The sequence below is a fragment of the Sus scrofa genome, chromosome 16 (genome assembly GCF_054392235.1).
Source record: "Sus scrofa isolate SSC_HxYL_T2T_F1_AM1 chromosome 16, Sscrofa_HxYL_maternal_Yorkshire_Landrace_v2.0, whole genome shotgun sequence".
NCBI lineage: Eukaryota > Metazoa > Chordata > Mammalia > Artiodactyla > Suidae > Sus > Sus scrofa.
The window spans coordinates 15,618,092-15,645,997 of NC_139398.1; the positions used below are offsets into that span (position 1 = coordinate 15,618,092).

Below are 27,906 nucleotides of genomic sequence, written 5' to 3' on the forward strand. Positions count from 1 at the left end.
GTCTGTCTTCTCCCTCTTTCCATTTTGTACTCTGGGAGGAAGTCACTAGGGTGTGGCTCATAGTTAAGGAGAGGGGACTTCTAGCCCATCTCTTTGAAATTCCAAATGATTTGGAATTCTGCATTGGAATGTCTCTTCTCTCTTCATGCTCAATGACTTATTCAGTCACTGAATTATATCAGATTCATGGATATTTATTTTATAGTTTGGGAATAACTGGAATAACCAAGCATTGCCTTATTTATTTTGCCGCTCACATTGTTCTAGCTTTGGTCACTGGGAGCTTTCAATTGGTTCCTTTGTCCTTTTGACAGACCTTCCCTTCCCCATCATTGCTCTGGTTGTTAGTTAAAAAAAATTTTTTTGAGCACTTCCTTACCTTCTGGCACAAGATGCTCCATGCTCTCTTGTACATTTTCTGCCCCAGTCCTAGAGTCAGCCATTTCCCTGAGGAGCCTGGGTTCCTTTTATTGAAGAATGATGTTAATAACAAGATCTGAGTGTCAGGTGTGTATCCTGCTATAGGAGTATTATTTCTAAGCCCACTTAGCTGACAGAGCAAGGAAACATATGTAGATATACACATATCTGTAAGTCTTTTTATATATCCATCTGTGTCTATATTAAGCTAAACATGAGTTCATACTCATGTGTCCAACCCTGTACCAGATAGATCATTCTAGCCTTCCTCATTTACAATGAAAAACCTGGTATCCACCACCCGCCATTCATGTACTTAATTGTTCATTTCTAATATACATGTACAGTGGTTTCATCCACCATTTTTTTTTTTTTTAACAGTCTTGTTTCGGGCTCTCCTTGCTTTTGGCAGCATTGGATCCTTTAACCTCTGACACCCATACCTTCTGGCCACTTCGCTTGCAGCCACCTCAGAGGCGGTTTGTACTTGAATATTTGTCAGATGCTGGCTTGACACGGATCTGCCGTAAAGCTGAATGTCATCTACCCCTAATTTCCTTTGGTCTCTTCAGCCACTATCACCTTCCCTATTCTCTCCATTTCGGTGAAGTAGGGACTGAGGAGCCAGAGTCCGGAATGTCATGTTACAGGCGAGCAGACGTCCTCCAAGAGTTCAGAGGCTTGTCCTCCTCGCTCCGGGACTGGAGTATATACACGCCGTTTTCATGCTCTCTCTCTTCATTCCACAACTACTATGGAACCCCGACTACGTGCCAGTGCCCGCGCTGCGCCATCGAGAAACACGCCGGCCTTGTGCCGGAGTCAGCCGAACCCGCGGGCGAGATAAACAGCTCGAGTGCTCGGAGGTCGGTCTCACGCAGCAGGAGAGAGCGCCCGGCTGGGGGCGCAACGCCGGGCCTGGAAACCGCCTCCGCTGGTTAGAGCGTTCCGGCACCTCCCCAGGGTTGCAGCTGCCGGAGCAGGAGAGGGACCAGGCGGAACGCTTGAGCTCTCTCAGCTCCCGGCACCGGGTGCGGCCCCGCCCCTCCTGCCAGGCCCGGCCCACTGCAGGCCCCGCCCACCCGCCGAGCCCAAGCTCGGGCCCCTGACGATTCTCGCCGGAAATTCCCGAAGCCCCTCTTTTTTTCCTTCCTCTCCTTTCCCTGCTCTCCCTTTTCCTTTCACCCGGGTTCCCTCAGCCGTGATTTCCCCCCTCCCCCTCCTTCCTTCCCCATTTGAAATCAAGATGGAGGCTCGCGGCTGCCGCCGGCGCCCGTGATCCCGGAGCTCCCGCCGGCCACGGGCCCCCGCCCTCGAGATTGCGTGTTCAGCGCGGCGCGCGTTACTGCCCGCGCTCCGGCCGGCGCCGCCGAGGCCGTGGCTCCGCGCCCTCGCCCCACCGCCGGCTCGCGGCTCCCGGGCGGAGTCCTCGTCTATGTGGGCGCGCTCCTCAGGCCGAGCCGCCGCCGCCGCCGCCGCCGCCCGCCGCCGCCGCCGCCCCGGGGCTCTGCGTCCACGCGCCGGGCCGGGGCAGCTGGGCGATCGGCGCCGCCAGGCCGGGCGCGGAGCGGGCGGCGCGCGGCGCTAGGGACGCGGGGCCCGAGCCGGGCGCGGCCGCGGGCGCTGCCGCAGCCATGAGCGGCAGCAGCAGCGGCGGCGCTGCCGCCCCCGCCGCGTCCTCCGGCCCCGCCGCCACGGCCAGCGCGGCGGGCTCGGGCTGCGGGGGCGGCGCCGGCGAAGGGGCAGAAGAGGCGGCCAAGGACCTGGCCGACATCGCGGCCTTCTTCCGATCCGGTGAGTGCAACTGTTGCCGCTGCCCGCGCGCTCCGCCACCCCTGCCGTGGAGGCGCGGTCCGCGGGCCCCGGCGCGCCCGGTGTTCGCCTGTCGTTCGGTCCCGGCGCGCGCTCGCCAGGCCACTGCCCGGCGCCGGGGCTCCCGGCCCCAAACCCGCGGGTCCGGCACCCCACGCTGCCCCAAGCGCCGCTGTTAGACCCAGGCACCGCCGGCTCGCCTTTCCTGCGCCCGCCCCTCGTTCCAGGGCAAAATCTCACCGTCGCCCGCCCCGGCGGCTACAGTTCTTCGGGTTGGGGCGCCGGCTCTTTGTTTCTTTCGCGGGAGGGCCGAGGAGGCGGCGGCGGGGACGGCGAGGGCGGAGGCCCCTGCCCCGAAGGCCGGCCGGACGGGGGCGGAGGGGCCAGGCCGGGAAAAGCGGGCTCTACTCTGGGTCGGTCTCCGTGGCCGATTTGTACCTGGCCCCTCCCCAGTCCCTTATGCAGCGGGTTTCTTCGCCCGGTACTCTAGCCTGTCACCTCCCCAGCCTCGATCTACACTTCTGTGAAACGGGCAGCCATAATATCTGCCGCCCAGGGAAGGGGGGAGGTGGCGGCAGAAAATGAAGCGCGGCCGGCCGGGCGGTGGGTGAGCCATTGTCTTCGGGGGCGGCTCGGAAGGGGCATCTGGGAACGTCGTGGCCCCAGGGGGCGGCGCGGGGCCGGGCACTCCTGGGGCACTGCCTACGAGGGAGTGCCAGGTGGCCCGGTGTCTCTTGGGCGAGGAGGGGGTGGCCACGGGAAAGGCCAGCTTTGCCTCGGGTCCGTGGGGAGGAGGCGCGGGAGGCGTGACAGGGCGTCCCCCGGACCCAGGCGGCGGCGCCTCCTCCCGCCCGGGCCCAGATCCCGCGTGAGCCGGTCCCGCGTCCCCGCGCCCCGCGTCCCCGCGCTCAGTCCGGTCTGCTCGCGCGGCGGCGGCCTCGGGGCCCGCGGCCCAGAGCGCAGTGCCCAGCTGGCTAGTCGCGGGGCGGAGAGGATGCAGACTCCGCGCTGGAGAGCCCTGGAGGGCGGGCCAGGTCGGGGCCGGGGTGGCCGGGCGGGCGCAGGGCGCGTGCGGGGTGCTGGTGGAGGCTCCTGGGAGGACCGCGGGGCCGGGGACGTCGGGGGAGCGGCCTGCGATGGGGCGCGCGCCGGAGGCCGGCGGCTCACATTTCTTCGTGGCCTCTTTCAAAATCCATTCCCCAGATTCGGTGAGATCATTTCGATAATCCGGGTCACAAGTAGCAATTTGCAGCGGGAGGGCGATGGTCAGAGGCAGAACTTAGCAGTGCTCTTAGATATACCTGGCGTAGTACTTTTTACCCTCGCTTTCTTCATCTTTACCAGGCGGAGTTATTTTGGAGTCATTTTAACAGATTGGTTGTGGCTGGGAATGACAGACGCTGACTCTACACAGTCAGCTTGGGGTTAATGTACTCTCCAGTGCCCCCCGCTCCTCCCCCATGAGGTCCCTGCAGAAAGGAAAGGTTTAGGAAAAAACATGAACTCCTTTAAATGAAAGCCATTTTTTCCCCCCCTGCAACTAGCCGATAGAGCATCCCTGTCTTAGCTCTTAATAGCAGAACCGGGATGTCGTCCCTTCATGCCCTGAAGCTAAAGTCTAGCCAGTCTTCTCTCTGTCTCTACCACCTGTCACAGAATAATAGATTCTGTGCAGAATTCAGCTCCTTTCTGTTAGAAAGGCGCCTGTGCCCCGGAGATGGAATTTTTGGTGTTTGAGGCCAGACTTTCTTACATCTTTATTATGCATAGTAGAGAAATCACTTCGCTTGTTCAAAGGACCCCCAGAAGACATCAGGTAAGAGTGGATGCCCACGGAAAACTTACTCCCAGTCAGTGTGGCTCTTCCTAAGATTTATCTGGGAAGGTAAATCTGTTGGTGGCCATGCCTTGCCAGGGGCTTGCTCCCATGCCGGAGCTCTCTTCTTGTTCAGCTTGGGGCAGAACTAGTCAGTACTGTTCATGGGTTTCTCCTCTGTCCTGCCTTCAAAGTGATTTGACAGTCTTGCCCTTTTGGTTGTTTGACTTGGAATCAAGGAACCAGAGCAGATTTTAAGTAGGCAGGAGTTGCTGTTCCATCCCAGGGGTAACCTGGAACATCTTTTACAAGTGCTTTTCCCTTCTTTGGGCGACTCTAAATCCCTGACCTAGATCTTGGCTCCAGCATCTAGGGCAATTATATCTAGTTGAGGGAAGGTAGGGAGGGACTATTCAGTTGAATTGGTGGGGGTGGGATTGGATGTTTGGACAGATGAAGCAGGAGGACCCTGAATGGGGTCCTCAACTAGTAGAGTGGCTCAGGCACGGGTGGGGGTGGGGTGGGGTGGGGTGGGGTGGGGGAGCTCCTAGGCAGTTTTGATTGAATGTGGATGGCTGAACAGAGAGGTCAAGTCCATCAGTAAAACCAAATGTTCTCCTAAAATGTAGACACACAGAAAACAGGTTCTCATTGACTGGACTGGACAGATCAAGGTGCGAGCATTTTTCCCAGGGTGTCGTGATCCTGGTACTTAAGATGGCCAGCATGACCTCTCAGAGAAGGTTTTTCTGCTGGTTGCTTTTCATTTCTCAGCCTTGGATCTGTTTGCTTAGCCACATTATTTTTTTCCCCTCCTTTTTATTCCTTGTCCTGCCTTAAATTTTATCTTTGTCGTCACAGATTAAAAACTGATACCCATGGTTGGATGAAAGAAGGAGAATTTAGCTTAACAGAACTTTTAAATAGAGCAGTTCAGGAATAGAATGGGCTGCCATGTGATTTCTCCATTATTGGAAGCACTCAAGCAGGGGTACTGCCACCTGCCAGGGTTCTGAGCTGGGTGCTGGGGATAGGATTCTTGTATTTGGAGAGGAGCCTGGGATGATGGCTCAGGGGCTTTTGCCCTCTCAGATTCCTTGGTTTTCTCTGAGTCCCCAGCACCTAATGGTTGTTCTCCACTTTTAAAAAGGCATCGCACATGTGAGCTAGTCCATTACAAAAAAAAATTATTATTATTTTTTTTTACAGAAAAGTAATCAGGCTTCTAGGGAGGTTGAATAACTAACTCAGAGGGGAGATGGGGTCAGGGCCAGGAAGCTCACCCCTCACTCTCCCAGACGCCTGTCATGGCTGGGACTTTGCTTACATTAGTTCTCAAACCCACTGGGACCAATCACTTTTATTGCCAATCTATTTTGGGGCTCTATTCTTGTGGCAATAAATCATTCTTTCAGAGCTCTTTCTATTTAACCTTGCAAGAGTGTGTGTGTGGGGGGGTGCTTACATAAATGCATTATTTTTAACCTGCCTGGCATGTTTTAAGTTGGCAATAAATGAATGTGCAGAGAATAAGGGTTTGTGGTTATTATGAAGCCTCACAGCCCATCGTGTTGGGTTCCTTTCCATTACTAAATCTTATTTTGGACTTCTGGCTGCAAGCCCTTTTCTTTCCAGTGGAGTATGTGAAGATAGTTGTGTGTGTGACATAGGGAGCAGCATGCATATCTTGCTATGTTTTGATATGATTTTGTCATAGAACATTGAAGGAACTTTTCATGTTTCTGTTTCTGACACCGCTTACGTAGCTGGCCACTGAGCTTGGCGTGCTGTTTCTGTGTGTATTTAGAAGCCTGGTGGCTTTGGTCTTTTGAGCACCAATAATAATTATTGTGTTATGAAGCCGGTCCCTGTTACCTTCAATATTTTGAAAAGGGAAGTTGAAGCAAATGTAACTTGATAGTGCATGTTGGTCTCCTCTTTTTCAGTGGCACAGTGAAGCTCAGTTTTAGAGGAAAGCAAATAGCTAAAAAGACTCATAAGTGATTTTCAAGAAATCAAAGAGCAGTAAAACAATCACTGAAAGAAACTTTTCATTGAGACCTTGTAAACTGACTTATTGACATGGGGTATTGTATTTTTCCCTTTGCAGTTTAACCATCCAATATTCAAATGAAGCCGTTTAAACCATTTAAATGATTAACCAAGATTTAAGTGATGCTTATGGTTCTGTTCAGAATTCAGTATGTGGTTTAAATATGCTCTTCGAATGTATATTAAAAACATGTGATTAGGATGGCCTTTTTAAAAAGACCTTTTTTTTTTTGATAGGCAAGAAATGAATTTATTAAGATAGGATGCTTGTGAGAGATGCAAGTGGGCAGACAGGGAGGCTCTAAAAAGACCTTTTAAATGTTATGATAAGTTTGGGATTTGTTTCTAAGTGAAATAATCTAAATCAGTTATATCTGATATGTAAGTTTATTTACTTGACTCCTCTACTGAGAAAGTTAAATTTTATCTCATATCCTTGGCAGAATTCCAGAGAAAAGTCAAGTTTTTAATCAATAGCCACACTTTACTGCCTAGTAAAGTCACTTATGTTGAGAAGGATGAATTGTGTTTTACTATAAAAAGCAGTCTTGACAATCCCCTTCATTCCTCCAAGCTTCTATAATGAATTGGTTTTTATTTCCTTAAGTGCACTGTCATGACAAATTTTTAGCGCTGCTGGCAGAACAGCAGCCCATCAGAGGACAGTGAAGGATGGATTTGGGTGAGGACCCCCGAGCTGTGGGGGAAGGTAGAGGTGCACTCTGACGCCCCTGTGCATTATTTCTTCTCGTGAGAGTTCAGCCCAGCGGACTTGGGTGAACTGACCAGGGTGACTGAGCTGTTCATCTTGTGGGGTGAGATGCCTCGTGTCTTCTATATCTTCTCTTGCTTCTCAGTCTGGGTTAAGCCGATGGTGGGCAGTGAACAGGGTGGCCCACGGTGCAGAAGGGCTAAGAAGGCTTAGATGGCACAGAGTTCTCTCATGCTACCCAGGTTCTACTGAGCTTCCAGGAGGCCCTGGGCAAGTGATGAGCATTCCTTCTGGAACCGAGAATTCTGGTGGATATGTGGGAATTCTGATGGATATGTTATTATCATTCAGCCGGAGCCATTCTGTATGTTCCAATTGCTGTATGAACTGAGGGCAAAAGAGCAAAAAAGATTGGAGTGGGGATTGGGACGAGGCTCCGCAGGCGGTTTGCTGCTGCTGTCTCCTCTGTCTCCTCCCTGCCGTCCTGGGCTCCTGGGCCCATCGTGGGGGCACAGGCTCCCAGGGCCTCAGCCTCACGCTTGCTCACAGCGCCCAGTTCTGACCAGACCCCCCCATCCCCCATTTCACTCCATCTCTGCCACTTTATAAAAAGGAAAGGGAGATACCTGGCCAGAATTTCCAGAATTTCTCCTGGTTGTGACGTTGTCAGGCCTTCGTGCAGACATCCTTGTGTCCAGGAATTCTCACTCTCATTTAGTGGTTGGTGAGTGCCTTGGCTGGCCTCCTTTTCACTTCTCATTTGCTGGTGGAAGCACTCCAGTTTACTTACTGAATAGTTGTTACCTTAATTTCCTCTTTTTTGTTCCCTCTCCATGTAAAGAAGTCCCTGGAAACCCCAATTATGAACTGCCCCCCTCTGGGAAAGGTTACTTGTCTGGGAGGAGAGCGGGAGTGGGAGATGTGGTTTTCAAGCAGGAGGCATTGGGGCTTGAGCTGTGGGAGGGGGCAGCTTCTAGGTTTCCTTGTGAGAACTCTTGGTGAGTCTGGAATATTTGGACTAATGCCATATGTGCTGTGGAAGTAGGAAACCTCATTTTGGTGATAAATATACTGACTGTCTTAATTAGCCACATGTCTGCTCTTCTCTGGTTGGGAAGGATTGTGGAATAATCTATAGCAGGTCTTGTATTTTGGAAGCATCCCCCAGTTTGGGCTCTGTCATAAATTGGTACATTTTAGCAGTTACACTGGCAGAGGAAGCTTTAATGAAAACCTTAGTGCACACATAGAATAGATTCTAGGTCTAGGGTATTTTGGGGTAGCGGCGTCCATGGGAGCTCCTCAGGTTTATTTTCTTGTAGTCTGTAGCTGTGTTGTGGACAGCGATGAATTGTACTCGGTTTCTCTTTAGGAGGGGTCTCTGCGGGGTCCTGCCAGCTGCATGGACCCTCCTCTCTTTTGCTTCAGTTCCAGGAAGGAGGTGCTTGGTGTGCTGCTCTGTTCCTGTGCTGCTGCCCGAAAGGCAGGGTCCTTTGCTGTCTGCTGTTGTTGTTAGCAGGAAAATCAGTAGCTGCGAACAGGTAAACTGTGGTACATCCATTCAGCTGATGCTGAGGGAAGGAAGGCAGTCTCTAAGGCTACTAGGATTCCACTTGTATGACATTCTCAGAAAGATGGAACCACAGCGACAGAACAAATTGGTTGACTGCCGGGAGTTGGGGTGGGAAAAGCATGACGCCAGAGGAGCAGCATGAGGGGCATTTTGAGAGGTGATGGAATGGTTTTGTGTCCTGGTTGTGGTAGTGATTCTGTGTGTTAAAATTATAGAACTGTAATAAGTAAAGGAATGTATGTATGTGTATCACTAAGTCACTTTGCTGTACAGCAGAAATTGACACAACATTGTAAATCAGCTATACTTAAAAAAAGAAAATAAAACTAAAAAAAAAAATCGTAGAACTGTAAACCTAAAAATTAAAAAGAGATCCAGGTGTACTGTATGTTAATTCAAAATAGCATTAAAAAAAGGCTAACCTCAAACTAGGCGAAAACATTTATTATAAATCAGATGAAGAATCATATATACAAATTTTATAAAGGGCTTCTTAAAGTCAATAAGAAAGGCAATCGGAGAGAGAAATAGACAATTCAAAGTACAAATGGCCAACAAATAGCCAGCCTCACTAGAAATCGAGGAAATACAAATAAAAACCATAGGATACTAACAAAAGCCAAATCCAATATAAATCATTTCTCTAGGTGAACTTGAATAAAACTTTACAATTTTTTTTTTTTTTTTTTGGTCTTTTCTAGGGCTAGAGGTTCCCAGGTTAGGGGTCTAATAGCAGCTGTAACCTCTGGCCTATGCCACGGCCACAGCAATGCCAGATCTGAGCCTTGTGTTCGACCTATGCCACAGCTCACTGCAACACCGGATCCTTAACCCACTGAGTGAGGCCAGGGATTGAACCTGCAACCTTGTGGTTCCTAGTTGGATTCGTTAACCACTGAGCCATGATGGGAACTCCGAATAAAACTGTTATTTTGGATTTTCTATTGATTTTAAAGATAGGGGTAGTCTAGGAGAACTTTGAAGATAGTTCATGGGAAATAAAGATCCTTTTCTTGGGAGTTCCTGTCATGGTGCCGCAGAAGTGAATCCGACTAGGAACCATGAGATTGTGGGTTCGATCCCTGGGTTCTCTCAGTTGGTTAAGGATCCCGCATTGCCATGAGCTGGGGTGTAGGTCAAAGATGCGGCTCGGATCCTGTGTTGCTGTGGTGGTATAGGCTGGCAGCTGTAGCCCTGATTCGACCCCTAGCCTGGGAACCAACATATGCTGTGAGTGCGGCCCTACAAACCAAAAAAAAAAAAAAAAAAATCCTTTTCTTGGATTCTGTAAGAAGCATAACTTGGGAATCCATATGGCATATATATAACTTAAGTCTACTGACTTAAAAAACTATCTTTAGATATGAACAGTCACCATTTTCCTGCTTCAGATTTCCCCACTCTGGTGAGTTTGCTGCTATCCAGATAGAAAAAGAGTAGTACATGCAGGGTGCTCCCCTGTGCCTCAGTATTCTTGGCATTAAAGAAGGCGTTTCTGGGAATAAGTTTCAGGAGGGGGAGGGAGCATTGTTCCTGCATTGATATCAATATGTGAGTTCACTTGCCCTCTGTTGGGGTCCTTCCTGTATGTAATTGACTCTGTAGCTGTGTGTTTCACAGTGTTGATGGTTAATGAATGAATTTATGAAATGTAAGCCCCCCTTAAGACTCATAGCCATAAAATAAGCTATTCTTGAACTTGAGAAAAATATGCTTCAAATTTAAAAGTATAATCCTCAAATATTTTTAGGTGAGTTTGTTGGTATCTGATTTTTCTTTGTGTGTACATGTGTAAACGTATGTGTGTATAAAATACCCTGCTTTGGAATTCTGTGGAATGGGTGGTTTCAGTGCAAGAAAGAAATATCAGACTGATACTTGAAATTGGTTTTAAAAGAACCCCTATTTCTTAGTATATATGAGGTGACATGTGTAAATGGCATGTATAGTTGAGGGCACGATTTTTGAATTTGAATTTGAAAATTATGGATATGAACTGTCTGTTAAAGGTTGGTCAAAACACTGTGTGTGTGTGTGTATATATATATACACTTTTACATTGTTTAATCCCTTTTACTTCACGTCCTTTTCTTGCACTGATACACATCTTCAAGGCTTCCTTTTTTCTTCATTCCTGCTGCTGTTTCATGCCATGTCTGCCGGGTTACTCCTGGGGTATTTGGATTCTGAAAGTTTCATGTTTTCTTACTTGCATATACTTTTAATTCATCCTTGTTCTGCACCACAGATGTGCTAGAATCTGCAGGAATAAAGAATACTTACGATTTGGAGGCTAACTTTATTGGCCTAACTTTTAAATGGTAAGGACCAACAAGCATGATGTCTCTATTATTTATTCTGAAGGTGCACACAGCTATATTGGGAAACAGTACTTTGATTAGAATGTTGCTACAAGGATTTCTACTGAACTAGAATCACTTACACAATAAAATCTTCTAAAGTTTACGTTGTCTAATATTTTGGCATTCAAAGAATGACTAAATTTGTCTTGTCTAATACTAAACAAATAGATGTTTCTTTCTTGTAGGTAGCTTTTTAAAACAAATTCATAATGATGAGAAATCTCTTCCAGCCCTCCTGCCCTTTTCATCACCACAGTGGTGATGGCTGGGACATGAGGACCCTTGCCAGCTCCAGAAAGCCCGGGTGCTCAGAGGCAGAGGATGCGTCACCGATTTATGTCAGGCTGACTTGCCTTCCATTTAAATGTTGTTGCGTTGTCCTAGTGTATATTGGGTTCAGGAACCTTGAGAGTGGTGTGATTCAGTGATTTCCAGGCCATAGACTTCCTTCACGTGACAATTCTGTTCACGTGTCCCCTGTCGGGACCCTCTAGGAGGGTGGCTCCTCATGGGGCGAGGCTTCAGGCAGGAGTCAGTGAGTTTCAGCGTTATGTTAGCTGGCTCTGTACGTGTTTCATTCCCAATATTTGGCCATAGTCTGAGATGCAGAATGGGCAGGAGTCATTGTTGGGCATTTCTCATCGCCCTGTCTCAGCTCTGCTGGTTGCTGAACACACAAGGGTTCTGTGTTGGTGAGATGGGATCTGTCCCCTGAACAAAATTATTGGAAACCTTTGACTGTAAACCCTGTGTAATTTAGGGGATTGGCAGATACACACTGCTATGTATAGAACAGATAACTGACAAGGACTTGCTGTGTAGCACAGGGAAATCTACTCAATATTCTGTAATAACATATATGGAGAAAAGAATGGATATATATGTGTGTGGGTGTGTGTATATGCATATTTATAACTTGTTCATTTTGCTGTACACCTGAAACTAATACAATGAGGTAAGTCATCTATATCCAATAAAATTTAAAAATTCGGAGTTCCTATCATGGCTCAGCAGAAATAAATCTGACTGGCATCCATGAGGATGCAGGTTTGATCCCCGGCCTTGCTCAGTGAGTTAAGGATCTGGCGTTGCTGTGAGCTGTGGTGTAGGTAGCAGATGCGGCTCAGATCCCAAGTTGCTGTGGCTGTGGTATAAGCCAGCAGCTGTAGCTCTGATTCAACCCCTAGCCTGGGAACCTCCGTATGCCGAGGGGTGCGGCCTTAAAAAAGACAAAAAACAAAACAAAACAAAAAACAACCCCCCTCCAAAAGAAAAAAAAAAAAACCCTATGTAGGATTAAAGTAGGGTGATTGTAAATTTCCCATCACAGCTTGCGGTGTGGATATGGGGCTGTTTTGGGAGAAACTAGCCTGATGGGCAGTCTCGGAATGGCCTGCTGCTTTTCCATGCGCTTGCTGTACACTAAATCTTTAGCAGCAGCTGCTAGAGCAGTGTGGAAGGCCAGTCATCTGGGGTCAGATAACACCTTTGGAATTATGCTCCATAAGAGAGTAAAATAAGTGCATCCAGAAAGCAATAACCTGCTTGTAAGGTCAAAGGATGATATTTAAAATATCATGTTTATTTTCTTCTCTCCAAATGTTACTAATGCCAATCTTGCCCTTCAAGAAAACCTTGTAAAATCCTTAACTGTTATTTCTGCTGCTGCCACTGGCTACCGTCCGTGTGTCTGTCATTCTCGATACCGTGCAGGTGTTTTTATGTATACTTTTTTTTCGTATAAAATCTACCTCCCCCTCCCCCATTTCCAGCAGGTGGAATCTATTTCTGTGTTAGGATGAGGATCTCAGCCTCTGGGGAGGTTGAATGATTGCTCCAGTTTGCACTGCTTTGTAAGGGCTTGAGCTGGAATCTAAACCCATGGCTGCCAGACCACAAAGCCCCCATATGCCTGAGGGAGGGAGAGTAGAAATGGCCCTCGCTCTGTATAGCATCCCAGGGCCTGTGCTGTAATCTTCAGATGCTTAAACCTGAATGGGTATAGCCTGGTGTGTTGTGGATGGTAGCTGTAATTTACAAGTCTCACACCAAACAAAAGCAGAATGAAAGATTCTAGGATAGAGCAGGCATTTTTTTTCTTTATGTTGGTCTGAGCCCTATAATTTAGCTTCTGTGCCTTTTTCTTTTCTCACCTTTTTAAAACTAATGTTCCTTTTTACATGAATAACTCTAGTAACCCCAGCTTTCCAACTGAAGTGTATTGGGTTCCCACCCGATTCTGTCTCGGGAGGAAACCTGCGGACGTGCTGGTTCTTATTTCCCTGGCCGAGTGGACTAGGACTGAAGTGCACAGGAGGAAGTCTGTGCAGTGTCAAGGTTGGCCAGGGGAAGTTTGGAAGGGCTGAGAGGCTGCCCAGCCAGGGAAGCTTTTCAGCCTGTTGCTGTGTGTGACACATTGTAAAGATTACTGGCCTTCCTTTCTGGCTGAGGAAGGGGGAGGGGGGGTGATGGGGAGGGGCCAGGGGCTGCTAGGCTGCTTTTCTGGGGACAGTTTTATGAGGTGGGTGTGGTAACTCCTGTGATCTCTATATATAGTTATTTTGTTGCAGCCACTCATTTCTTTGCTGTTATTCATGGAAATGTGCACATAGATGATGGGTGTTGTGGCCATGGGAAATAGATTCTTTTCTCTCCATCCTCTAACAGTGAGGTAACTCTTGGGAATGTGTTCTAGGTTTTCCTTTTTGTTTATTTATTTCTTTATTTTTTTGTCTTTTTGCTATTTCTTGGGCCGCTCCCATGGCATATGGAGGTTCCCAGGCTAGGGGTCCTATCGGAGCTGTAGCCACCGGCCTACGCCAGAGCCACAGCAACGCGGGATCCGAGCCGCGTCTGCAACCTACACCACAGCTCACGGCAACGCAGGATCGTTAACCCACTGAGCAAGGGCAGGGACGGAACCGCAACCTCACGGTTCCTAGTCGGATTCGTTAACCACTGCGCCACCACGGGAACTTCTAGGTTTTCCTTTTTGTAGGGTGCATTTTCGTCAGTCACACCTCATCTGGCCCCCCTCACAGTTGTAGCCTGATTTTATGCCTGTGATTGCTCAGGTTTATTCCCTGTTTAAGACCCACCCAGCATCATTTCCACACTGACAACATGTTCTGTTTTCACGTGTCTGTCTTGGACTTTTACTGTTTCAGTCAGAGGATGGTTCAAATGCTGGTATCTTGCATGTAGACATTATATAACCTGAAGTGTATTGTACTCTTTAAAATCTGCTTTGCATTTCCTCCTGGTTTACTCAAGGAGTTTCTGAAGTTTTCAAGATTTTTAGTTTTTGTTTAACTCTTTTAAAAATTTTCTAGAATTAAAAAAGTAGAATTGGCCTGCTGTTTAATGGGAGAGTATGTACTTTGACGTGCTATTTTAGTTTATCTTTGATTTTAACCACCAAAGGAGGTACGAGGCTCAGATCCTTATCACCTTAGTCGAATTGAGATTTCACTGTATATATTATTTTTGGCTATTTAGTTGGTTCATGTCTTCATTGTTGATTACATTTAAAGTTTGCTGAGATTTTTTGGGGGTTGGGGGGGGTCAGGTAAGTTTGTTTTGCGAGGCCGGAACTCATGTTCGGAGAAGCATTCAGATTCCCCAGTTACTAATTCACTGCAGGTGCATCACCTCCCCCCCCCCCCCCACGTGTGTGTGTGTGTGTGTGTGTGTGTGTGTGTGTGTGTGTACATTTTATGTATATTGAATTATTATGTATTATTATGTTTCTGAACCAGGTAAGAGTGAGTTGTAGAGGTGATGATGTCCTTACCTATTAAAGGTGATTGAATATTATATTCCAAGAGCAAGGACATTCTCTTATATAATGTCCCCAGTCAGGAAATTAATTTTGATATATTATTATCTAAATCTGCTAACTTTAATAAAATGTTACTAGTTGTTCCAGAAACTGTTGGTGATTAAACACATGTTGGTGGTCCAGCATTCTCTCCAGCCACCTCTTACATTTAGTTGTCATGTCTCTCTGGTTTTCTTTAATTTGGAACATTTCTCCAGTTTGTCTCTTTCATTACCCAGATATTTTTGACTACCTCAGCCTGGGCTGTATGATTCCTCCTGAGGAGGTTCAGGCCAGGCATTTCTGCACAAGGGCTGCGTCCTGTTCAGAGCGCCCTGGCAGGGACGCAGCTGTCAGCTGCTCCACTGTGGGGCGTTCATTTGGTCATTTGGTTCCAGTAGTGACTACCAGGTTTCTCCACTGTATATCCCCTTATAATTAGCTTTGCTTTGGGAGATAATTTGAGACTATGTATAGTCCTGTGCCTTTCTTGACTTTTGCTGGTTGCAGTCTCCATTGATGACTTGTGTGATGGTTGCAAAGGGACAATTTTCCTGACTTCATTACTCCTCTATTTCGGTGACTTTCTAATGTAAGGAAGAGCTTTCCTTCTTATTTATATATGTATGGATTTCTCTTTTATTCAGTGGGTTGTAATGCTTTCCTCTCTCTCTCTCTCTTTTTTTTTTTTTGTCTTTTTAGGGCTGTACCTGTGGCATTTGGAGGTTCCCAGGCTAGGGGTCTAATTGGAGCTGTTGCTGCTGGCCTACGCCACAGCAACGCCAGATCCAAGCTGTGTCTGCGTCCTACACCACAGCTCACGGCAATGCCGGATCCTTAACCCTCTGAGCGAGGCCAGGGATTGAACCCGCAACCTCATGGTACCTAGTCGGATTCGTTTCTGCTGCGTCACGACGGGAACTCCCTGCTCTTTTTTTAAAATTTGTTTTTTAGTAAGTATAGTTGATTTACAATGTTGTATCAATTTCTATACAGCAAAATGACAGTTATATAATGTATATATTCCTTTTCTTATCTTCTATCAAAAATATGGAATGCTTCACAAATTTGTGTTTCATCCTCCTGCAGGGGCCGTGCTAATCTCTGTATCGTTCCAATTTTAGTATATGTGCTGCCAAAGTGAACATTGCTCTCATTATTTAGTTTGATGCTCGATTTGTCCAAGATCTGGCCAGTGATGTCCTTCTCGGTTGGCTTCTTTATCTTTTGTGGCTGATCCCCATCATTTTTTGAGAAATTTCTAATTTTCTGACATAATAAGTTGTTCTAGGCTTCTGTTGTCCTCTTCTTACTCCAGCCCTGAAATCAGCTGTTTTTCCAAGGAGCCCTGGTTCATTTTGGCAGAAAACAGTAATAAAACTCAGTCTGGGTGCTAAGGGTGCTTATTGCTATGGGGTGTTTCTTTTAGAACCTCAGGGCACAGAGCTATGAAGCGGGGAGTGTGTGTATACAAACACACATACAGGTATATGCACACACACACACTCAGTGTCACGTACACATGGGTGCTGCCTCTTTGTGCACCCATCAGTAAAGAAAAACTGAGTTTATCCTCATGCCTTCCATGCCAGTCCAGTCTACAGACTGCACTTAAGTCTTGCCTTTCCCAAATGTGTAATTCCTTTCTCTGACTGTGAAGGCTCCTTTTATCCTGTCTTTACTGATTGACTCAGTCCTAAAGAATGCAGAAAGCAGCTTCAAAATGCTAAGCCATACCACTGTGATCAACGAACTTAGATCTTCAAGTTGAAACTGTTCAAATCGGCAGTTAGCGGTCAGCTTCTGTTCAGCTCCGTGCCGTGACACTTAGTCACCCAAGGAAAACAGATGAAGTCATGTGCTGGAACTCCCCTGAGGCGTGTTTAAGAGGCGAGCTGCCAGACTCCAGCGAGAGTCCCCTCACTTTGTGGGGATGTGGAAGCACAAAATTGAAAAATAAGGAATTGCTGAAAAAGAAAGGGAGATTAATTTCTAAAAAGCATGGTTTATAAAGATGATACCTGTTGTGGGAAAAACAGTTTATCATCTCTACCCTCACATACTAATTACTGATAGAGAGGCGGACCAGGGCAAGTGTTGTAGTGAGAACAAGTCACGAGGTGTAAGAGATGGCCTGGGATGGGTGTGTTAGGATGAGGGTGGAGGCGGGTCTTCTCTCAGGAATCCTTCGTGTGCTACGAGTTGGGGAGGAGCTGAGTTCTTTCCAGAAACCACCTGCAGTAAATGTAACACAGCTATGTAGTTTCTATTTTTGCGGGGGATTTCTAAGAGGTGGGTGCATGCACTTAGTTCTAGAAAGCATGGACCACTGGGTGTGGATCTTATGTTACAGGCCAGGTGAATATTTGCTGTTCAGTGTTTTGCTCCATTAAATGAGGACATAGAATGTGGGCCCTTGATTTGAACCCAATTTCATATATTGTGTTCTGTATTTTCTGTGACTGTTCACATGCTTGTTAGATTGTGCTCTGGAAAATTCAGCCTCTGTACTTCTATCGGCCCTTCCTACAACTGGATATTTTAGCAGGAAAGGAGAATCGTATTTACTTCTTAATATTTTAAGGATGAAACCCTTTTGACTGAGAAATTTTGGAGCGTAAAAATCATGACTGCTAGTGGGTCGAGCATTCTGGAGAAAGGCTTTTGGGAGATGAAGATGTTCAGGGATTAGCTAAAAGTGATGGTTGCACAACATTGTGAATATACCAAAACCCACTGAATCGTATACTTTAAAAGTGTGAATTTTATAGTGTGTGAGTTATATATAAACAAAAAATAGTTTTGGCTAAATTGGCAGTATTTCAGATTCTTAAACAGCTTCATCTTTTGAGCGCTTACAGCCACCAGCTGTTTCATTTTCATAGCCCCCTGCAAGGTAGGCAGTGATGTCCAATTTTATACCTGAGGGAGGCGGCTCGGAGAGGTTCTGAACTTCCCGCAGGTTAGTGGCTCTTCGGGATGGACAGGAGGACGCCAAGTGCCCAGTGGTCTTCTCCCAGAGGTAGGCGTCTTGGGCGGAAACGAGGGTTTGCTCACTATGGTTTCTCCTGTGGCGCCATGTGTATCACACTGACAAATGTGACATCATTCAGGGAGCTTTCTACATCCCTTTTTTTGGTGCCAGGGAGAGGAAAAAAGAAAATCACTGTTTTTTAAAGGTGGGCATTATAGGTAAGATCTCACTGGGCTTCAGCTGTGATTTGATGGTATATTTGGTAATTTCCTAGAAAACATTGGATTAACAGTCATGCGGAGAATTTCAGGGCGGCGGGGGGGGGGCAGTCAAAAAGAACGGGCCAGACTTTGTTTCCCAATGGGTAGTGTATTTGGGGACAGTGAAGGGCACACCTGAGATGGTTCAAGCTGATGACGCTTGGTTTCCCTGCTAGCCTTCTGGGAGAGTTGACAGGAGGGTCACCTTGCTGCTATATTCCTGTTGCACATGGCCTGAGCACTAAAAATTGCACCCAGGGTTCTCCTGCTAGTGTGAGTGCTGTATTCTTGAACGTTGGAGGCAGCTCTGCTCACTTGCATACACGACCAGGAGTACGTGTTAGACTCCAAGATAGAAAAACTATGAATTTGCATAAAGTCGCATATGCTCTGTTGCAAGAATTTTCATTGTGCCTGTTTTAGAATTGAGTTGACACTTCATACAGAGTATTTTAGCTTCACTTAGAAGGAGATGTCTCAGGAAGAAGAAGAATTTGTGTGGCTTTGAAATTACTTTTGGGCATGGTCCCTGAAAGAAATGAACTGCTGAAGACTTTTGTTCTTTTGAGGCATTTTGAAACCCTTTCTCCTGATGATATATGTTAAAAACACATAAAGCAGGTTGGGCTTTTGTCTGGTGTGTGACATACTTGCTAAGGGACCGGAGGTCTGGTGGAACAAGAGCCTTCCTACTGGGTGGTGACCTTTTTATGATGGTTGGTCTGTCTTCTTTGTTTCTCGGTTTCAAATGCCCAGCTCAGAATTACTTAGCACTTGAAGTGGTTTTCATCTTCAAAAGACTTTATGGGCATTATTTAATATACATGGAACTGTGTAATGAATGAGCTGTTTATCCTTTGAGGAGTGTCAATATGCCAGGTGCCGTACAGCTGGAGAAGACAAAAATAATATTCTGGCCAGTGGGAGTTTATCTTCTAAAGAGGCAAGGTGATTAGGCAGATTCTCTCTTCTGGCCTCTTTTAAAACTGTGCTGGGGAATAATGCAGAAATTAAAATTATGAGAGGTGATCACCTAGCTCAAATCCACTTAATTGGAATTGCTCTCAAGGTGAAAATGAAATTTGAGGCACTCGTAGAAAGACCTAGTCATTTATCGCCTATTTATTGATACCTATTTTTCCCTGTGTCACGATGAGGATTTTGGTACAGCTAGGACAGAATCACCTTCAGTTCTCTTTCTCCCACTCCCAGTTCTCCTTTTCTTTACCTGGTGTAGGAATCTTCTTTATAACCAAGGCCACATGTGAATCACAACTGCAGTTTTCTGAGTTTCAGACTGAGTCAGGACATCCACCTTGGCTGGGCCGACCTTAGGGGAAGGTTCTGGACCTGTTGCCCCATCAGCCTCTTAAACCCCTGTTGCACATCTCATGCTGTGTCCATGCTTTTGCCTCTGTCTCTGTGTTTGGTGTTCCCTCTTCTTGGTTTTCCCTACTGACCCAGCTCAAGCATCCCTTCCTTTGGGAAACTGCACCTGTCTGTCGTCTCCCAGCCTTGCTGGTCTTTAGTGGTGGCCTGATACCTTGTATAGGCCATGGTTTGGTGTTGGTTCTTTGGGTCGTGATTGTTTCCCGTGAGTGTGAGCTGCTGGGCCACCGATTCAGGGCAGGCTCCAAGGAGAGGCAAGTAAATGCCTGTTGTGATTTATACCCATGGTTCCTTAACCCAGCCTGTATCAGAAGCTCTGAAAAAGTTTTAGAACGTTACAGAATCTCTAGCAGTTCTCATTTAGCAGTTCCAGAATAGGGCTCTGGAATCTGTATTTTGAAAAAAGCCCAACTGGTAATTCAGATGCACAGCCTTACGGGTAAGTACGTCAGGACCCACCCATGAGTTATGCCAAGGTGCACATGTTGATCTGAGGTTGCGGGGCCATGGCCAGCTTTGGGTAAGGAGTGATGTGTACGCTCTGCAGAACCGTTTCCCTCTCATGATGCTGCCCATTTATGATGGGCCGTCCTTCATGAAGGAGAGGGCGCTGGCTCATTGAGGAGCTCGTCCCCCAGTTTGGCTTTCTGCTGTGGGAACAGACTGAGTGCACAACTGGCCCTCCAGACTCGCATTTGAAGTCACTGTTGCCATAGAAATGTTGTGTAGTGTTGAAGGAGATTAGAGAAATCACATCGTAAATTATCAGGACAGATGGCTCGTAATTTAACACCCTCCTAGCCTATATTCTTTGTACTGGTGCTTGAGAACATTTAAAAATATCAGTTCGTTCTTTGTTTTTCACCTGGAAAAACAGCAGAGTTCATACGATGATTTAAAATTGGGATTGTAGGGAGTTCCTGTTGTGGCTCAGCTGTAATGAACCCGACTAGTATCCATGAGGACGCGGGTTCCATCCCTGGCCTCCCTCAGTGGGTTAAGGATCTGGAGTTGCTGTGAGTTGGCATAGGTCTCAGATGTGGCTCGGCTCCGCATTGCTAAGGTGTAGGCTGGTAGCTGTAGCTCCAGTTCGACCCCTGGCCTGGGAACCTTCCATATGCTGTGGATGCAGCCCTTAAAAAAATAGTAATAAAACGGGGACTGTACATGCCCCATTCACATTATACGGTGGCAGTGATGTGAGGTGGGTAGAACATTTAAAGCATTTTGGGAATGGCCTCTTTACCTCAGCTTTTAGAACTCGTAATTTGCTGCTTCTCCTCCTCCTCCTCCTCCTCCTTTTTTTGGTCCACTTAGAGATTTCATCCTTTCCCTCATTGTTTCGATAGCACTAGTCAGGGATAATTTTTCTCTTCTGGCTTGATAGTAAAAGGAATATTACGTGATCGTGGAGATTCAGGCAAGATACTCTCAAGGTGTTTTAGATGGGATCAGCCATGTGAAGGCTCTTCTCCACAAGATGACGTCTTTGAAACCTTTTCTCTTTTCCTGTTCTAATCTGCGCCTGATCTGCACCTCTTAAAGATCGCATCCCTCTTCAAGGACAGTTATTCTTTGTCTCTCGCAAGGGATTGCAGCTTGACTGGAGTTCTGGAGCTTGCACATGTGTGTGCGTGTATACACACACACACACACACACACACACACTCTCATAATTTACATCATATAAATGAACAGAATGGATATATATCTAAACCAGTTCAAATTAGGAAACAGTAATCCTATTAGTGAAATTTAAAAAAACCAGTAAAGCTTACTTTGCTTTTTAGGTATTTGTACTTACACATGAGAAGATAATTTTTAGATTTTTTTTTTTTTTTTTTCCATTTTTGGCTACCCCACAGCATATTGAGTTCCCCGGCCAGGGATCAGATCCAGGCTGCAGTCTCGACCTAAGCTGAAGCTTCAACAATGACGGATCCTTAACCCATGGTGCCGGACTGGGGTCAAACCTGCTCACCAATGCTCCCAAGACACTGCCAATAGCCTTGCACCACAGTGGGAGATCCAATTTTTAGGTTTTTTTATTCTCGCATTCTTTTTTTTTTTTTTTTCCTTTCTTTTTTGCCTTTCTGCCATCTCTTGGGCCGCCCCTGCAGCACATGGAGGTTCCCAGGCCAGGGGTCCAATCGGAGCTGTAGCCACCAGCCTACGCCAGAGCCACAGCAATGCGGGATCGTCAACCCACCGAGCAAGGGCAGGGATCGAACCCGCAACCTGTTCCCAGTCGGACTCGTCAACCACTGCACCACGACAGGGAACTCCATTCTCGCATTCTCAAATTATTCTGGAGTCTTAACAGGCTGTCCTTATGTACATTTTTATGAGTCTGATTTCTCACGTGTGGTATGCTAACAGTTATTTACAAAAAAAAGTTAACAAGTAAGTTTTCCGGTCTTTAGACAATTCCTGATTTGCTTTTATGTGAAATTGAGTCCAGATATCAGCAGTACAGGGCACTTTTCTTTGAGTCCTTCTCTGCCTGTATAAGTACTTTTTATGAGACTGTGCTCCTTGTACTGATGGTGGTTTCTCCTGCTGCTCAGCGGTGGAACAGGTAGGTCAGTTGTGAACCCAGCTCTGTTGGCTGTAGTAATTGTTCCTTTGGGATGAGTCATTCAGATGACCTAAGTCTTTTGACACCTCTATGTCAGTGCTGGAGAATTAAAAAAAGAAAAAGCTTTGTAATTATATAAAAAAGCATCTGAAAAATAATCTTGTCAGAGGCCTCAGAGCCATTACAGGAGCACAGGGGGAAATGTGGGATTAAGCCCTGATTTCTTTGATAAACATGGTGCCCTACCTGGCAAGGTTGGCTCAACCTCCAGGGAGCTCTTCTGTGGCAGTCTCTTGGCACTGGCTTGAATGAATCAGGATGAAATTGCCCAATTATTGAAGTGGATGGCTTGAGGGAAGGTTTTTGGCTCCTCAAACCACCTGTCACACAAAACTAGTAATGAAGCAAAACTAGTGGTGGAATCTGCCCAGGATCTGATTTGCATCAAGGACAGAAAGGCTCCTGCCACCAAGCCCAGGATCTTGTTTTCCTGAGATAGGTCCCGGAAGATTTGTCAGTGATCTCCCAGCCAGCAGGATTTGGAGAGTCACTGGGTAGCTTTCCGTGAACTTAACTTCTCTTTAGTAGGAAAGACCAGTCTTTTCCCTCTTGTCACGGTTGGAATGAACCCTGTTTTGTTCCTCTCAGTGAACCCACTGGCGTTGATGTGCTTGTCTTTTCCCTCTAATAAGCCTCCCCACTCATTCTCTTGTTGGTTGGTTACCTCTGCGGGAGGAGTTTGTTCATTGAGTGTCTGCACGTTTAGCTCAAATCCAGCCTTTTACCTGTAGTGCCCTAAATTGTCGTGTCATTTTGCCTTTTGAGTTGCTTGTTAGAAACACTGGGGGCATGTATGCCCTGAGAACCACAGGCAGCAGAACAGGTTGGCTCTTTCCAGTTGTCCCTAGATATGCGGTGGCTGTGGAGCTCGCTGTCTTTCAGTGAAGGAAGGATGCTCTTGAGGAAAAGAAATGGATGTGAACAACCCTTACCCCTGTGACCGCACCCCCCCAAACTTCCCAGCAGCTGTATTTTATGTCATTCTCCCTGTTGACTGTCGTCCTGTGTGCTGAGGCGCTGTGTCTCTGAGTGACCTTCAGAGGGACTTTAATCTCTTGAGGACAGCGAGTGACCCAGAGGTCGTCCTTGCAGTGCTGGCCCTCCCTGAACAGAGCCCCACCTGCCCAGAAGTTCGCGTTTCAAAAGGGCCCCTGAACCCCATAAATAGGCCTCCCCAGAGCCCTCACTCAGGGCTGTGTGAGCTCGCAGCACTTTTCATTCTAGACCCTGTGTCCCGGGGTTTTCTAGCTTTCAGAGGGGGTCAGGTCAGCCGGAACGGTGCGGATGGAGACCACCGAGGCCCAGGCGCTGATCGCAAATAGCGAATGCCTTTCTTCACTTAATGGACCCTTTATCGCTCTCGCTCTCTCACTCTTTTTTTTTTTTTTAAATCCCTCTTTTTCTCATTTCTTCCTTTTTCCTGCATTCCTCTTTTGTCTCTTCTCTGACCACTTAAGAGTGACAATCTCATGACCATTGTTGGAGTTGGCTGGAGGCAGTCAGAGACCAGAGTTTGATTTTGGGGGCAGGAATTTGGGGGGCTGCTCCCTGTGAGAATCTAGACTGTGCATTGGCACCTGAGGACAGTCCTAGACTGGGAGGGAAGTGCTGGAGCCCCCGCCCCTCCCAGGTCCCTCGCGTCTGAGTCACCTTCCATGTGTCCCCCCACTGTGCTATTCACTTGGCAGGGGCCCTGACTCTGCGAGTCTTTTTCTCCTTGACCCCTGTTTAACTCCAGTTTTATCTAAGGTAACATTTGCATTTTATGATGATTTTAATAGACTTGGTTTAACAGATAAACCACATAGTTCTTATTTTGGGGGGTAATTTAATTCCTCCCCCTAAACTGTGGTGTTATTATTCATTGTAATTCAGTTTGACTCACAGTCACCCTTGCATCGTGTAGTTTCTTCCTGATACCTTATTTTCGAAGCTGTAATTTACATCAGGGCTAAATCTTACTCATCATGTTTGTGTTCCCAGTGCCCAGTACACAGTTGGTGCTTACTAAATGTCTGCTGGATGAATAAACACGTACACGCACCTCCCCACATCCCAGAGCAGGAGGTTGCTGGAAGGTAATGACGGTTAGGTCAGCAAACGTGGGCTGGAGGCCCAGGTGTTTATATGGCTAAGGTCCTTTCCTGTAGAAAGTCATGGAAGGAAGGGAAGGGAGAAGAGAGACAGCCTTTTTGCAGCCACCACTGCCTGCATGTGCGTGGAAAGGGGCACAGACAGCAGCGGAGAAGGATGGGGGAGGTAGAAGCAGCGTCTCTTGTCCTCATTTGGTTGAGTTCACGTTGCTGCTATTGATTTGCTTACTCTTGTTTACTGTTGATAATTAGTTGCTTCTCCAGACCCACTGTCTCACACTTGGACTTGTCTCCTAGGAAACCCCCGTCTCTAGACCGGCCTCCATCCCTGTGGACCCTCATCAGTATTTGCCAGCTGATAACTGTATTTGATCAGTCGCAGAGGAGGGTGAAGAAGCCTCTTCTCAAGATTTCCTTTGAGCTTTAAGATCTGGTTGCCTTTGAGTATTTTTATCTCAGTGAGTTGATTTCCCAGTGAGTAGACTGTGGAAAGGTGGTGTTGGGGAAAGGGAGCCTGCTAAGATTTTCTAAGCTCTTGGGAATGTTTTTACAGGAGAGCTTTCCATGAGCCCACCGAGAATGTTTCAGGCCCTTCTCCGTCTTCCCTTTTCCATACTGTGCTTCCAGTTCTGAGACGTGCCCTTCCATCCCATTTAAGGATTTAGTTTTGCGAGTCTGAAAACAGGCCACAGGGCATTTTAAAATTATACACATCAATATGAGGCCAACCCAGTTTTTCATAAATAGGTCAAGATGTTTCTACAAAGTAGGGTTTCAAAAAGATATTTTAAGGAAAGATGACCAATGCTCAAAGCTCAACTCTTGGTGGGGCCGAGAATCCTAGCCAGGAAGAGATGCTGATTTCTGGGGCCTGCCTTGAATGGCTTGCCAGGGGCCACATACATGAATCATGCAGGGAGAGCCAGCTGTGGGCCAGAGGCGCCGGCCCCGGTGTGCTAGGGGAGGGCCAGCTGCAGACCTGTAAGGAGCTCCTGGTCCCAGGGAGCAGTGGTGTTCCACCAAGGAGGGTAATGGAGGCAGGTTTTTTCAGTCGAATAAGTATTCTTGCATTTACTTAACTACCCAACATTTATTTCTCACTTACAGGGAGAGACTTAAATCTCTCCCCTAGGTCCTTTGTTTTGGCGGTTACACTTTTTAGCTCTCAGAATCAACTGATAATAGTGTGATCGTGGGAAGGTATCCAAACCTTAGCAAATCCGGAAGGAAAGAAACTGTGGTGGGATCTGCAGGGTGTTCTTTATTTTTATCTGGGAGAATAGATACCCTTGAAGAATGGTTATAATTTCTGGCATGATCCTTGGAAAAGTTTCTAGGACTCTTATCTTCTGTTTGTAAAATTGAAAAGAAGTTTGAATAGCTGTGAAAACCAGCTGTGTTCATAGGTGTAAACATTCACAGCATCACACCCTAGCATATCATTCTGAAGTCAGTAAAAAGCTTTATCAACGATTTCATGGGCCTTATCCTCCATGAAGAGTGCACGTGCCACGTGTCAACTCACCGTTTTCTGTGTTATTAACATAGCCTCATGTAAGAGATACACTTTAAGTTTACCCTAAATTCCCCCATATAGGGAGGGCCCACGTAGGTAAACTACTTAGACACTCTCCACAAATAATGTTATTCATCACAGTTTTAAAATAGGAGATTCTCCAGTGTATCTGAATATTTGGCAATGGAATATGACTTGTATAGCCTGGTGTAAATCTCTTCATTTTTTTCCTGTACTTGATTTTCAAGAGGGTTGATTTCTAATTTATTGCTTCTCCTTAGTAGGATAACTTGCTTTCATGTTGCTTTGGGTGCTGTTTTCTGGCCCTGGAAGGTGCCTGTTCTTGCCTGTCTGCTCCTGTTCCTTTGAGTCAGCCTTCAGTTTGTTGGATTTATTTGAGCTCTTTGACTTACTGGTGGGTTCCAGGGCTTAAGAGTTCATGCCACCATTTGCAGTAGAAATGTTTAAATTCAGGTTTCTGTATATCCGTCTTTCTTATTTTAATTACTGGTCTGTGTTTCAGCCTGATTTTTGGAATAACCTCTGTTGAAACGCAAAGTTATTGTTGGAAATATCACAAGGAAACCCAGGTCTGTCTGGGGTGCCTCTCTTGGGGCAGGCTGCGGCCGTGGCCTTTGCCCTCAAAGTGGGAAGAGAGCCTTGGAGCAGGGAGGCCTTTGCCAGTTTCCCACTCAAATCTGAAAGCCCACGTTCACTAGTGACCTCTGCAGCCAGTGTCCTCAGGGTCACTACTTAGCGGGTTAGGCTTTTGACTTCTGCGGTTTGATTTTTATTTTTTAATTAGGTTATTTGATGTGAATGCATGGATTAATTTTCTTGTTCTTTGTGTAGGACTGAATTAAAGGGAAATTTAAGACATCCTGGTCTGCTGTTCATCACTTCTGTTACCTTCTTAGTGGGTATTAAGACTGACTTGTGGAGTTCCTATCGTGGCGCAGTGGTTAACGAATCCAACTAGGAACCATGAGGTTGCAGGTTCGATCTCTGGCCTTGCTCAGTGGGTTAAGGATCCAGCGTTGCTGTGATCTGTGGGGTAGGTTGCAGACGCGGCTTGGATCCCATGTTGCTGTGGCTCTGGCGTAGGCCAGCGGCTACAGCTCCGATTTGACCCCTAGCCTGAGAACCTCCACATGCCATGGGAAGCGGCCCTAGAAAAGGCAAAAAGACAAAAAAAAAAAAAAAAAAAAAAAAGACTGACTTGTTCCATTTTCTTTTATAGATGGGAAGGTCCCCATCTTTATTTTTACATCATGTTCTTCCTCACATAGTTTCATGTGACAGAACAAGAGTTGTTTTTTTGTTTTGTTTTGTTTTGTTTTTTGGCTTTTTAGGGCCGAACCCTCGGCATTCGGAGGTTCCTAGGCTAGGCGTCTAATTGGAGCTGCAGCCGCCAGCCTACGCCACTGCTCACAGGAACGCCAGATCCTTAACCCACTGAGCAAGGCCAGGGATCGAACCTGTGTCCTCATGGATGCTAGTCAGATTTGTTAACTGCTGAGCCACGATAAGAACTCCAAGAGTTGTATTTTTAAGAAAGTGTTCCAACAGTGCCATGTTGGAAATGTCACCAGGAAACTTTTGTAGGATGATACCATTTCTTTTTTTATTATTTTTTTAAATTTTTGCTTTTTAGGGCAGCACCCATGGCAACTGGAAGTTCCCAGGCTAGGGGTTGAATTGGAGCTACAGCTGCTGGCCTACACCACAGCCACAGCAACACCAGATCCAAACCGAGTCTGTGACCTACACCACAGCTCACGGCAGCATTGGGTCCTTAACCCCCTGAGCGAGGTCAGGGATCGAACTCACATCCTCATGGTTACTAGTCAGGCTCATAACCCTCTGAGCCACAGTGGGAACTCCGGATGATGTCATTTCTGATGATCACTAATTGGTATGTCTGAATATCTCTCCTTTGATTCTGGATGTTAATTTATAGTGACTTTCTAGAGAGATTTTGTTTCAAAGATGGAAAATTTGGGTTACTACTCTAACTTTACCATGAGTCCCAGGAAATAACTTGATCTTTTTCATAAATTCTTTATACATTGGCTTCTCTTGGGAGTGATTATCAAGTCTGTAACATTCTTTGTTTTTATCAACCGGAGTGCTTGAGTTATTGTCATAAAATGCATAACGATGAAGTGTAGTGTAACTTGTTTGCCTTTGTTCTGGGCAGTGGTGGCAATAAAATTGTTTTCTAAACGTAATTATGATTTCTCATATTGGATTCATAGTGAGTTCTTAAAAAAAGGATCATCCATTGGCAGATTGAAATTTTACTTTTGGGAAATTAAAAGTGATAAGTACTTGATGGTATTTTACGGTTAGCCTGAAGGTATCAGTGAGTTGACAGTACTTGGATCATGCAGTTGTGTTGCCACCCACTGTTGAGTGATTCGGTAATTAGACAAGCATTTGAGAAAGGGGTTATTATTAAAAACAAA

General features: G+C 46.5%; 1 protein-coding gene and 1 non-coding gene across 6 annotated transcripts in view; one reads left to right on the forward strand and one right to left on the reverse strand.

Annotated features, from left to right (window-relative positions):
* Positions 1-1,653: 1,653 nt before the first annotated feature.
* The window catches only part of TRIO (trio Rho guanine nucleotide exchange factor), a 357,836-nt gene continuing 331,583 nt past the window's right edge, over positions 1,654-27,906 (forward strand). Inside the window, exon 1 of one of the 5 annotated variants that reach the window (XM_085001718.1) lies at positions 1,654-2,214. In XM_085001718.1, coding sequence (XP_084857844.1) covers positions 2,055-2,214 — 160 coding nt within the window. In that variant the 5' untranslated portion in view covers positions 1,654-2,054. Of the gene's footprint in view, positions 2,215-2,803; positions 3,267-3,358; positions 3,441-8,240; positions 8,354-27,906 lie in introns of those variants that run through there. The other 4 variants (XM_021077143.2, XM_085001720.1, XM_021077141.2 and 1 more) reach the window with 4 other exon arrangements.
* On the reverse strand, positions 15,613-15,714 carry LOC146395451 (U6 spliceosomal RNA). Its single transcript, XR_014831657.1, has one exon. It is a non-coding gene; the product is annotated as a U6 spliceosomal RNA (small nuclear RNA).